The 13,661-nt window shown below is 45.9% G+C and overlaps 1 protein-coding gene across 5 annotated transcripts in view; it reads right to left on the bottom strand.

Moving 5' to 3' along the window:
• The window catches only part of DDX6 (DEAD-box helicase 6), a 29,316-nt gene extending 17,401 nt beyond the window's left edge, over positions 1 to 11,915 (bottom strand). The window contains exons 1-4 of one of the 5 annotated variants that reach the window (XM_087821500.1): positions 11,815 to 11,915; positions 8,281 to 8,743; positions 4,968 to 5,031; positions 4,052 to 4,156 (exon numbers count right to left, since the gene is read on the bottom strand). In XM_087821500.1, coding sequence (XP_087677626.1) covers positions 4,052 to 4,156; positions 4,968 to 5,031; positions 8,281 to 8,480 — 369 coding nt within the window. In that variant the 5' untranslated portion in view covers positions 8,481 to 8,743; positions 11,815 to 11,915. Of the gene's footprint in view, positions 1 to 4,051; positions 4,157 to 4,967; positions 5,032 to 8,280; positions 9,685 to 9,964; positions 10,355 to 11,162; positions 11,239 to 11,381; positions 11,425 to 11,814 lie in introns of those variants that run through there. The other 4 variants (XM_087821501.1, XM_087821499.1, XM_016207694.2 and 1 more) reach the window with 4 other exon arrangements.
• Positions 11,916 to 13,661: the final 1,746 nt, after the last annotated feature.

Below are 13,661 nucleotides of genomic sequence, written 5' to 3'. Positions count from 1 at the left end.
GAAGTAAGCAAGCTAGTGTCTAAGTTAGGATGCACTGGTATTTTGTCCCATATGACAGCCATTACGATGAGTCTGGTGATTGCACATCCACACTGTCTCTCACCACTGTTTCCTAGGCAGACTAGGTTATATGAAGCAAGAACACTCAAGTCAGGCTCAGACAGCTCTGAAACCCAAGAGGACAGAAATAATGGGAAGCTGCCGAGGAGGAGGAGAAAAGGGAGCAAAAAATTCTCGAAACACCTGCCATGTGCCAGGTACCCTGCTAGACACCTTAGGCTGTATTTATATCCTTTCAAGTTAGGTACTTTTTGCACAACTGACAAAATGGATCCTCAGAGATTAATTGTTTAGCACAAGGTCACAAAGAAATGCTACAACCAGGACTTGAACTTAGGTCTGCAAATAACAACACGTATGTGAGGATGTGGGGAAATCAAAGCCCTCATGCAATGCTAGTGGGGATGTGTACACACTTTGGAAAAGTCTGGCAGCTCCTCAAAAGGTTAAACAGTGTTAGCATATGAACCCCCAATTCCACTCCCAGATATATACCCCCCAAAGTGAAGCACCTCCACACAAAACTTGTACATTAATGTTCCTAGTAGCATTATTCATAACAACAGTGTAAAGAGCCCTACCAATTGATGAGTGGATAAACCAAATGTGGTATAGACAGATAATGGAGTATTACTCAACAAGAGAAAGGAATGAAGTACTGGTATGTTAACACATGGATGACCTTTAAGAAAATATGCTAAGCCAAAAGAGCTAGCCACAAGCTACCACATACTATAAATTTCCATTTATATGAAATGTCTAAAATAGGTTAAGTCCACAGAGACAGAAAATAGATTAGTGGCTGCTTAGGGCTAGGAGAAAATGAGGAGTGACTGCTAAAAGAATCTTTTTAGGGTGATGAAGATGTTCCAAAACTGATTGTAGTATTGGTTGCACAACTGTGAATATACTAAAAACCATTGAACTGTATACTTTAATTTTGTAAGTTGTATAATATTCAAGTTATACCTTAACTTAACCAGGTCTGATGGTGACAGAATCATGCCACCTTAGCTCTCCATGTCCATGTTTCACTGTAAGGTCTTGGGACTGATCCAACATACATTTGATGTGTTTTGGTTTCCTTAGTATCCAGTTCCCTTTCTTAGTTAGCACCCCAACTTCCTTCTGAGGAATTACATCTCCCCCACCCCAATGTATCGACAGTCTACCAACATCCTCAGCCAAATGGTAGACAATGACATTACTGTATTTTCCACAAATTCTTAGGCAAAACAATAGTGAAGAAAAAGGCAATGTGAATGGTAGTCTCAGGTATCTAACACCTTGGCTAAGTGGCTGGAGAATTAATTGCCTATATGCTATACCAACACTGAGAGCGCAAATAACAAAGTCAATTTTAAAGTTTAATACAAAGGTGGGAAATGGAAGCCAGCAAGGGTCTGCTAAATGAACCAATAAAACTATTATATGAACTAATAACCCATAACATTTCTTAAGCATTTATCATGTACTAGGTACTGTATTAAGTATGCTTAATACTAACATTAATCACCTCACTTAATCTTCACAACAGCCTATGGTATATACTATATCAATTCTATAGTTCAGCAAACCAAGGCTTAGAAAGATATCTCAAATAATCAACTTAGAAAGCAGTGGAGCTGGGATTCAACCTGGGCAGTCTGACTGCAAATCTAGTGCCGTTAAGCAGTTTTCCAGATCAAATTCACCTGCTAACATATGTTAACCATTAATTTCACCAAAGCTTTCTAAATACAATTGATTATTTGAGGGCCTATTTCCTGCCATGCACCTTGCTAAGTACCAGAGATAATGAAGTTGAATGATACAGTCCCTATAGAAGAGCTCTTCATTCCTACAGATAATTTAGATTAACATGAACTACATTATAGAAAAGTAGTTCCTAAATATTTTTAATATCTACACTCGCACTGCCTATCTGATGATGGATGTATAACTTTACCTTGACACTTTCTCCAGCCATAATAAACTTCTTTCAGTTTGTCCACAAAGGCACACTTTCACCCCTAGGCAATCACTATCCTAGTGTTCTGTGCTTGGAACATAAATGAATTCTTCTTCCAGGTTGTTCCATCTTCCTCTAATGGCTACGTATGTGCAATTTCAAGTAGAAAGTAATACTACACTAAATGTATCTGTACAATTAGCTGTCCTTCCTACCAGACTGTGAAGGCAGGAACCCTCTCTGCCTTGTTCATCACAACATCCTGCATCCAACACTTTCTAGGTCCCCTCAATGTTTGCTCAATTAAAAAGTGCTCAATGATGTCACTGGGGTTTGTCCTTAATAAAGCCTGGATGCAACGGTTTTAACTTACATGAAGATGACAGACAGGTTTATCAAATCTGTATATGTACACTGCATGTTTATGTCTAGGTACATGTATGTACATGTATACATACATACTGTATATTCCCTTGCTCTATCCACGGAAAGGGCCAAGGACCAAAGAGTACACCTACTGCTCAGATCTTGGCCTCTAATACTATTCCCCACTGACTGGAACCAAAGCTCCTTGGAGAAATGGCTGATTCCGAGGCTGGGGCAGGGTAGGTAGAGATAAGCTTGGTATCATGATATGCCAAAAAGGAAGTGCTAAAGAAAAATGGAGAGAGGAAGGGAGGGAAGGGTGAAGAGGTGGAGCACAGAGGGATTTTTTTAGGGCAGTGATACTACTCTGGATGATACCCTAATGGTGGATGCATGGCATTATACGTTTGTTCAAACTCACAGAGTGTACACCAATAGTGAACCCTAAAGTAAACTATGGACTTTGGGTGATACATGTCAACCTAAGTCATCAGTTGTAACAAATGTATCACAATGTACAACTCTTGCCAGAATATTGACCACTGGGGGGTGGGAGGGAGGGCTATGCCTAAGTGGGGACAGAGGTATATAGGAAATCTCTATCTTCTGCTAAACTGCTGAGAGCTTAAAACTGCTCTAAAAAATAGTCTATCCAAAAAAAAAAGGGGGGGGGCACATTACAAAACAACCTTGAAGGAGCTCACACTGCCCAAATCTGGGAGTCTGAGCACAAAAATATCATTGGGGGGAAAAAAGGAATTCATGACTCCATACTGATAAGATACATAAGGAGGAGAAAAGGGAAGGCTCTTCTTTAAAAGGCCAAATGTGGAAGGAGTCCTAGAGTTGGAAACTCATCATAACCCAACAGAGATAGGATCATCCATGGATGCTAAAACTCAAGGAGAAACTTTGATGAAGAGTAAGATCTCTGCATGATCTTAAAGGGATGCCTATAGACTGATTAGTTTCAAGGGTGGAGGAAAAAAGCTGCAATTATACAGTAGAAAAATCAGACACCACCATGACAGGGTAATCAAAATTAAAATCACCAATGAGAAACAAACAGACACTGTATATACATCCAGATGTGATACCAAGAAGGCCATAGCATGATTTCTACAGTATTCTGGCTAAGAATGTATTAACTTTAATCACATGGAAACGTGAGAAACCCAAAATGAGGAATGTTCTATTTAAAAAAGGAAAGGGGCTAAGTTTTTAGTATGTCAGTGTCATAAAAGACTAAAACAGACCAGGGAGATGCGCATTAAGGAGGTTAAAGAGACACAACTATGGGCAATACCCTATCCTAGGATGAGTCTTGGACAGAAGAGAAAAAATGCAAAAAAGGGCATTGTAGGGTCGATTAAAAATTAGACTACAAATGACAGGTGATACAGCAATATAGTATTAATGTTAATCTGACTGCAGATAACTACACTATGGTTATACAACAGAGTATCTCTGTTCTTAGGAAACACGCTGAAATAGAGGTAATAGGCCATGATTTTGTAATTTACCCTTAAAAGGTTCATAGAAAGTGCATGTGCATGTGTATCTTTGTGGGTGTGTACACACACGAGAAATATTGATTCATTTTATCCCACATATCAAAAAGTAGGTAATGCTCCATTCATAACATTACACATGTGATAAAAAGGGGAAACATACCTGAATAGGAGATGGCTTTTCCCAGCCCATTTCAAAAATTCCCATCAGTAACTCCCGCTTTAAACAGTAATCTTCAAACTCATTTCCTTTTGTGGAGGTTACATCCTAGTCAACCAAACAAAACAACAAAAGAATAAAGCATAGCTGTGTTCCTTTGTTAGAATGCTTTAAGAAAGTTTGTTTGAGAGACTAATTCTCTATCCCATTTAAAATATAAATATATGCAGATCAGCTCTATCTTGATCTGTATTTCAACTATTCCTGCAGAATAACCACTCTCTCTCTCACACACAAGCCAGTTAAAAACTGTGTTGGGGGAAAGGCTACCCTGTGCTCGTATTCTTCTGAGGAACAGGTGGAAGGCTGGAAGAACCATGCTGTGGAACGAACATTGCCAAGACATGGCGTTAAACCCTAGCTCCACCACTCGCTGCCTGCAGTATCCTGGTCAAAATCGGGTTTCTCAAGCTCAGCAAACTGACATTTGGACCAGAAAATTCACTGTTTTAAGAGGCTGTCTTATAGCATTTCCCCAGCTGTGATAACCAAAAATGTTTCTAGCTACTGCTAAATACCCCCTGGTTGAAAATACTGGGCTAAGAGCTAACCCATCAACTTCTATTTTCTCATCCACAAAACAGAGACAACACCTGGCCTCAATCTTACTGAACAAGAGAGAATATACCTTGAAAACCATTATAAATTAGATGATAAATTAGATGATACACATACATATAAACAAAATATCAGTGTGCAGACACATTATTAATAATTCCTCCAAATAGTGAAACATTTCAGCAACAACACAATTTCAACCATCTCAAGTGAAGAATGAGCACACAGTGCCTAGCATTAAGTAACTACTTCACCTGCAGAGTTTCCATACCATTTTAAGTTAAATTTACAACCAACTTACCGAAGTTTTGATTCTTAGATCCTTTGGAGGGAGTTTTAAAGTCTTTTTCCAGTCATCACCAGGTCTAGAGAGAACGTAGCAAAATTGAAGTATCAGAATTCACAGCATCACTATTGTAATACAAAGATAACTCATCTCGATTGTAATTAAGTTATAAAAAGCACAGTAAGTTTAATATCTTGGCATGTACTTAAGAATATAGTTAACAGCCCCGGCCACTGGGGCTCAGCTGGTTGGAGCACCATCCCACACACCAAAAGATGGCAGGGTTTCTTCCTGGTCAGGCGCCTGTAAGAAGCAGCCAATTGATGTTTCTCTCACATCAATATCTCTCTCTCTCTCTCTCTCTCTCTCTCTCTCTCTCTCTCTCTCTCTCTCTCTCTCTCTCCCCGTCTCTCTCTAGAATCAATTTTTAAAAAATCTATTATATAAAAATATATAGTTAAAAGAGATAAACAACTTTAGAAAAACTCCTCTTCTTACAAAGAAAACAGTCTAGGGGGGATAAAAAATATCAAGACTAGAGGGGATACGATATGCCTGGCCAGCCGGCTCAGCAACTGAGCAAAGACCTAGGGCCCAAGAGGTCCAGTTCCACTCCCGGTCAGGGTACATGCCTGGCTGCAGGCTCGATCCCAGTACTGGGCGTGCAGGAGACAGCAGATCAATGACTCTCATCATTGATGTTTCTATCTTTCCCTCTCCCTTCCTCTCTCTGAGATCAATAAAGACATTCAAAAAATTAAAAACAAACAAAAAGAATAGGGCAACCATCTTAGGAGAAGCAGCACAGTGTGACAACAGAGCAACTGTTCTCACAATTAGGAACCCATGCGATCTGTTTAACCTACATATCATGTGTGTTTTAATTTAAATTAGTTACCAATATTAAAAAAATTAGAAGATTTTGTGTAAAAGTCCAGATTCTGGCTTTTCCTGAAAAACTGGAAGATTTAGCAACATTGGTTCCAAATTTCTATATGGAAGTAGACTGATAGAGTTTAGTAAATGAAGTTTAAAATCAAGCAGCTGACCCCTTTAAATAGGGCAAGTACCCTCTCATCTGGCACAGGCATCTGAGTTGGTAACTTCTGGTGACTAGTTAAAACCAAGGGCTCCAAAGTTTCAGAACTGAGTTCAAGCCCTGACCACTTATTAATTTTATGACCTTGCAGCAGTTGGAAATTTTTTCCAAGTTTGCATTCTCTCATATATAAAACAGGTTAAGATTTTAAAAAAGGACATCTGTAATACTTTCAATAAAGAGGAACTTTTAAAAGAAGGAAATATATCAGATAATTTACATAAAATACTCAGCACAGTGCTGGGTAAAATAAGAACTCAATATTAGCTGTTAATAAACATTTCTCTTACCTGGGATGCTTTAAACTATGAAAGAGAATTAAAAACAAGGAAAATATAATTTAAAAAAATCTCTTTTAGGTCAGGCAAAAACCTCTACTATAATATCCAAAGCATCTAATAGAAAAAAAATTTGGCAATAAGGCAAACAATGCTTTTCAACTGTGTTATCTTGAAAAGAAGTTTTCACTGCTTTCATTATAGCCACTCATAATCAGAGCTCCCAAAACATTTCAAGTCTTAACTTAGAAAAATGAACACTTACTTTACTTAAAGCTAGGTCCCACATAATCCAAAGCACTCAAACACAGGTAATTATTTGCTACCAATTCCAAGGGTACTAACTAAAGCTTTCTGCCTCAGCCTATACCACAGCAAAGTTTCTGAGCAAAAACATGTCAGCTGAACATCCTAGTAGGCCAGCCTACCACACTGTCCAGTTCAGCACTGAATACAAGTAGAGAGGATAGACACAATGCAAAACTGCCCACAAGGAATTTATAAACCAAACTACATAAAATGAGAAAATAAGTGATAGAGATTAAGTATTAGAAGAGTTCTAAACAGTTGATGGGACCTAGAAGCCTTCATGGAGATGACACTTCAACTAAGATTTATAGAAGCCACAGAACTGAAAAGAAACCATTAATCCCAGGAAAAGCAAAAAAGTAAAATCCACTGTTGACTCAAATTTAGAATTTAAGTAGAAAACACTCTCATAAGGATAACACAGATTTGTTTTTAAGGATTAAAAATAGCCTAAATTTTGCTAGCCTATTCATAGTTTGTCAAGACAAACTACAATTTAGAAAATATTCTAATTAAAGCATTCACCTTAAAAATAATAGAATATGCATTAATGACAATTCTCCCAGTGACCAAACCAATTCTACTGGAAATTCTTATAGGCCGCAAGTGAACCACACAGCAGTAACCATCTATATGATATCCTGGAAGTGCTTCTTAAGCATGGAAAAGATTTGGGTTATAATACAAAATAGTTTAGTGAACCAGTTTCACCATCTTAGATTTCTCGAGATAAAATCAATTATATGGCTAGATTCTTAAAGCCAAACCTCAAATGGGTTGATTTTAAATTTTCTATTAACTGAATCTTTAGAGTGGTATTTACCATTCAAATAATTTATAGTGAACACTTAAAAAACGGCAGCCAACAATCTTCCAGATTTAAAAGAAAACATTCTGCAGTCAGGTGAGGCCCTTAAGTTTTTAGTCAACAAGGGGGATTGGGGCTATTCAGAGATGTTTCCAAGAGTTCAAAATCCTGAGATTCTATGATATTTAACTCATGTTATTGTGTGTATGTGTGTGTATAAGAGGAAAAAGCTTATTTTAAAAAATGTATGCAAAGTTGCATAAACTAAAAACAAAAGTTATGGATAAATTTTCTATGAGTGAGTATGTTTGAAGTTCAGAAGGCTGGGCAAATCCTTAAATTTAAAACTTGAAATTGACTTTAAATACTCAGAAACCTAAGCATATACGTTCTTTCTCAAAGGCAAAAGGAAAGAAGCCATTATTTGTACAGTTGATCCTGGAAAATATATGGAGTTTGTATGATGCTGTCTTTTAAATGCCGTCTTTTAAAGGTTAAGTGTCATTTAAACTAGGGTAAGGTGCAGTTATAACACTAAGGAAAAACCATACTGACTAAAACAAGATGAATCTCAGCTAATTATGAAAGCCAGCAATGTTTCAAAATATAATCTATACAAAATTAATATATACCATCTGTACCTATATATTTAATAAACCTGAATTATCACAGAAATACATCATTCTATTGCAAATACCTACTAGCCATAAAACAAAGCCATGTGCCCTCTATTTACAATCAAAATGGTTAAAGTATACATAGTCATTAAAAAGTAGTAAAAAGAAATATCCTTGTCCCCCCACCCCCAAGTATGTTACTTATGCTAACACTTACTTAATAGTGGTGGTCATACTCTGTGCTTGCTGCTGAGTGCCATTATTGATTGTGTTGGTGTTTTTCAGTTGGTTCATCTGTTGCTGTGTCTGTGTGCCCCCTCCTCCAGGGCCACCACTGGGCTTTACAGGGCCCCTCAGCTGACCATTTTGACTGGATAGACCCATTATAACAGGGTTCTCTGTTCTCGCCGTGCTCATGCTGTATTAAATGTACAGATGTCTCTTCCAAACTTCAAAACTTTTGAAAGTCAGTAGAGAAACTGTAATACAGTTTATTAGGCTCTCCAAAACGAAGAGATAAATATAAGTCTTGCTCAATATTGAGTCCTTTATTGCAATGCAGGCAAGCACCTGTAAGTCTCTGAACGGTTAAGCAGCAGTAACTTGCTCTCATGCACCGAATCAACTTTTTTTAAAAGCTCTCTAATGAGGTTGAGTTATATATCTGAATTCACTCCAATCTGAAACAAAGAAAAAGTTAAGTTAGCAAACACAGGAAGGTTAGAAAAAAACTTTGTTTCCCTTAACTCTCTTTTAAATTAAAGAATTAAGACTACAGCTGCACTTAGATCAAATCATTAGCCAGGTTAGTAGACAGACACACAAAAAGATGAACTACACCCAAAACCAAACCCACAATGAGACCAAAATCAGACATTGTAAATTGTCAGTTCAAAGCAAACCAGAGAGTATTAGGTAAAAAGATACTGTGATTAAATTAAAAATAGTTGTCAAATGACAATCTCTCCCCTTCAGTTTCCTCCCTCATGAATTCTCTAAGTCAATGATTCACTACATTTAATTGCATTACAACTCAGAAGATAAGTATCTCACAACTTAAGTAAATCTCCCTATGTACTAGGCAAGACAATTTTTTTCTATTTCTGACAGCAACTGAGAATCCTCAAAGAGTTATGTAAGCTTTTGACTTAACCTTATGCTTTTAGAAATACAAAACCCATTTGTGCCCTTATGAATTTCAACTACGGAAGTTAAACTTTATGAAGAAAAATGCATTTTCTTTTTTCCAAGTTTCTGTCCTTTAAAACAATAACTGAAGCAAGGATACAAACATGTCTACATGTCAAAATCTTTTGCTTGAAAACAGCCAAGAAACTCTTTAGCTACCTTCATAAAATTTGAATACTAAAAACTTAGCTACATTTCAATATAACACTTTTTAAAAACAGTAATCTAACTTAAAATAGTATTTAAAAAATTATAAAAAAAAACACTGCCCTTTAAAAAAAACAAAAAAACCGCTGTGAAAGATTGAACACACTAGTAACTTTAATCAAACTTTCCAAGAGACCCAGAGTACTAATTAATCGTTTAAAAAAAGAACTGGTTAAACGCCTCCATTTTTAATTATTCCCAAAACCGAATTCTTATTTTAAAATGTAGTAAATAAAAACTTAATTTACAAAGGCCAGATGGAAGATAAAGGCCTGCTCTGTCGGGTTTGTTCCTTTTTAACTCCTTTACATTTCTTACCCAACATACGCCAGATTATTTGGTGTTGTTTCTGCCATACACCAAGGCTTCTCAAACAATAAAGTTTTTCTAAAATGCTTATGTCTTTTTAAAAAGAAAAGTTGCTCAATTATCACACACACAAACAAATATTATTTCGAAGTCTCCCAGAATGGGATTAACTTAAGCAGATCGTGGTTAACAGGTACCTAATTTCAGTTCAAGGCAGTCAATGGTATCCTGTATCGACAGGTTTATATTATGATCAGCAGCACCAGGAGTTCACACCAGAAAACTTGCAAAGCGAGAGCACGAAGGGCGCAGCCTCCCAGTGTGACCACCGCCGCGCACCACGCACCCAGGCGTCTCGCTAGACCGGAAGGTGGTAACTGCTCCCCTCAATTAAAACTGAAACCTGCACTGCAGCACTGTCTCAGAAAAGGAAACAGTCCTCCTACCTCTTCCCAGTTTAGATTTGCAACTTGTATTTCTACATTTTCAAAAGTTCGAACGAAACGTAGACTAGCTGGGAGGAGCCCCACGCTGAGTTAATTACAGCACTTCCCAGATTGCAGTTAGCAATTGACAGTTTTACACGCAAAACAGTTACCGTCGTCTCCAACGCAGTTCCCCCGAGGCGGGTCTGCAAGTCGGAGGGACTAGTTTTACGGAGCAGGGAGAGGGGGCTGAGGGAGAGACAAGGGAGTAAGCAGTAAGGGAAAGAAGCCAATGACTTGAGCCCCGTAATTGTAAAATAATAATTCAATTATTTCTTACTCTCCCTGTCCCCGTCCCCCCCCCCCCAAAAACCACGCACAGTCCAAGCCAGCTCCCCGTGACCGTGAACACAAAAGGGCTGGGGCCCAGCAATCCTAGCTGCGCAACGCGAGCAGGGAACGCACCAGCCCCGCGGGGAGGAAACAATATGGAGTTTCCCTGTAAGGCCCAAAGGGAGCCCTCGGCCAAACAGCCCTCCTCCCCCACGGCTCGGGGGCTCCGGCATCGCCGCTCGCTACCGACTACGAGGCCCCGCCGCACGCCAGCCCCGGCCCTGTCCGAGCCGAGCCCTCCGCGACCGCAGTGCCGGCCGCCCCCTGGAGGGCCGCCTCGAACCCGAAACCTCCACCCCGCCCGGCTCCCGGCCGCCCCCCGCCCCCGCCCCCGCCCCGGGAAAGCGCCTCCGAATACGCGGCCCGCTCCCCTACGGACCCCGCGGCGCGCCCCGGCCCCCTGCCGACTCCGCTCCGGCGCCCGGGCCCGGCGCCGCCGGCCTCCCTCCCCAGCGCCCGTCCAGGCCGCGGCGGCCTCCTCAGGGCGCCCCGCCGGCGAGGGCTTCCCGCGGCCGCGACCGCACCGCCGACCGCGCCCCCGCCCCTCACCCAACTCCCCGCTCGGCCCGAGTCCTACCACCGAGGCCGCTCCCGCTTCACCCTCGGTCCTTTATTGTTGACTCGAAGCTCCCAAAATGGCGGCGCTCCTTCCTCCCCGACACTCCGCCCGCCCCCGCCCGCGGCCCGCGGCCCGCGGCCCCGCCCCGCCCGCCCGGCCGCCCCGCCCCGGGCCCTGGTCCGGGTCCGGGTCCGGGCCCTGGCCGCCAGTCGCGGCGCGTCGCGGCGGCCGCCCTACCTAGGCCGCTGCCCGCTCGCAGGGCGCCCGAGTCGCCGCCGGGCCGCCTCGGCTCCCCCACCCCGGTCCGCGCTCCCCGCCCGCTCGCCCGCCCCGCATGGCGGCGGCTCCTCCTCCAGCAAGATGGCGAGCGCTCGGCCGCCGCTCGGCCCCCCGGCCCCCCGGCCGGCAGTCGGCGGGGAAGCGCCCCGCGGGGACCCAGGGCCGCGCTCTCACACCGACGGGCCCGGGCGCCCGAGCCGGGGACAGGGAGGGAGGCAGGGCGGGAGGGCGCTTCCCGCCGCCGAGGGAGACGCGGGCGCGGAGGCAGCGGGAGTCCGTCCTGCCGTCGGCCCCGCGCGGAAAGCGGGGCTGGAGCCGCGGAGGACCTGCCGCTGCGGACCCGGGACGCGCCCCGAGGGGCCCCGGGCAGCGGCCGGGCGGGAGGGCTGACCTGGCGTCCCCGGCCCGGAGGCTGCTGCAGGACGCGGCCCCGTCCGTCCCGAAGCGCGCGAGCTAGTGGCCGGGAGCCGCGGGCGCTGGGGAGGGGAGGGGGCCGGAAGGGGGGCCGAGGGCGCGCGGGGGGGCTGCGGGGGCGCGACCCTCCTCCCGGCCCGGCGGGCACCGGGGGGGCGGCGGGGCGGCGGCCGCGGGGAGGGGGCTCTGGGGGCGGGGCGCCTCGGCGGGCTGCGGGTGCCTGCTCCCGCCGCCGCCGCCGCCGCCCGAGGCCCCGTCCGTCCCTGACGGAAGTGACCGGAGCCGCGGCCCGGGCGAGAGCCGGGCGGGAACGGCCGCGGCCCGCCCGCCGGCTGCCCTCGCTCCCGCCCCGCGTCCTCCTCGGGCCGCTCCCCGCAGCCCGGGGAGGCGGCGGCGCAGCGCAGAGGCCGTTCCTGGGATCGAAACGGTGCCCTCGCGGCGTCCCCAGTGCCTAGCTGGCGGCGTGCCCGTCCCGGCAGGTGGCACCCTCGCTGGGGGACCGCCCGGGCCGGTCCCTCGGGGAGCCCGCCGCGCGGGGCCTGGGCGGCCTTTCGCGGCCCCGCGGACGTGAGTGGGCGGCGCGGGCGGCCCCGGGCTCCCTCCGCAGGGCCCGCGCTGTTTAAGTCCTCGCCGCGTCCTCGTCCCGCGGAGCGCGGAGGAGCCGCGCGACTGGCGGCCTCCGGGGCCCTGCCCGCAGCCGGCCTCCAGGCCCCGCGCCGCGCCCCGAGGAGACAGACAGACAGACAGACATCCTCCCGGGGCTGAGCTCGCGGGCTCTCGGCCACCAGGGCTCCGCGTAGGCGGGAGGTCCCGGCGCGGACAGACCCGCGCGAGCCGTGGGACTGCGGCGCCTCGGGGGCGCGGGCGACCCGCCAGGGCGCGCGTCTGCTGTGGCCTCTTAGCGAGCATGTGCCTCCTGGGGCCCCTTCCTTGGTGAGCGTGTGCCTCCTGGGGCCCCTTCCTTGGTGAGCGTGTAACTCCTGGGGCCCCTTCCTTGGTGAGCGTGTGCCTCCGGGGGCCCCTTCCTTGGTGAGCGTGTGCCTCCTGGGGCCCCTTCCTTGGTGAGCATGTGCCTCCTGGGCCCCTTCCTTGGTGAGCGTGTGCCTCCGGGGGCCCCTTCCTTGGTGAGCGTGTGCCTCCGGGGGCCCCTTCCTTGGTGAGCGTGTGCCTCCTGGGGCCCCTTCCTTGGGGAGCGTGTGCCTCCGGGGGCCCCTTCCTTGGGGAGCGTGTGCCTCCTGGGGCCCCTTCCTTGGGGAGCGTGTGCCTCCTGGGGCCCCTTCCTTGGTGAGCGTGTGCCTCCGGGGGCCCCTTCCTTGGTGAGCGTGTGCCTCCGGGGGCCCCTTCCTTGGTGAGCGTGTGCCTCCGGGGGCCCCTTCCTTGGTGAGCGTGTTGCCGCTTGGCAGCAGTGGTAGTGGGCTTGGGGGGCCGCTGTCCCCGAGAAGCCCCCTGCTCGCTGTGGGGAAGCGCTTCCCCAGATGGGCTGGCCATTGTCATTTGATTTTTAGTCACTTCTCTCCGACCCGACTTTTTAAATTTTGAACTATGAAGCTGTTAGCCCAGGTGTGAGGCCTGGATTGTTGGCTAGCTTCTAGAGAATCTGTCTGTAGAAAAGATGTTTTGAAAAACAAAAAAATCCAACAGTGAAATTGAGGTTTCAGTATCTGTATTGAGAGCACAATAGGGTTCCTTTTTTGAAAGAGTGGGATGCAACTAAAAAATACTGCTTGGAAGTCAGTCGCAATAACGGTCCCTAGCAAAGGTCACCTCCCAGTCTTGCATCCTATGTACTGAAGAACCAGAAGGGGGGGGGATCACAGGTGAATT

The sequence above is a fragment of the Miniopterus natalensis genome, chromosome 11, assembly GCF_054644295.1.
Source record: "Miniopterus natalensis isolate mMinNat1 chromosome 11, mMinNat1.hap1, whole genome shotgun sequence".
NCBI classification, from domain to species: Eukaryota; Metazoa; Chordata; class Mammalia; order Chiroptera; family Miniopteridae; genus Miniopterus; species Miniopterus natalensis.
This window is presented reverse-complemented; position numbering and strand designations above follow the sequence as displayed.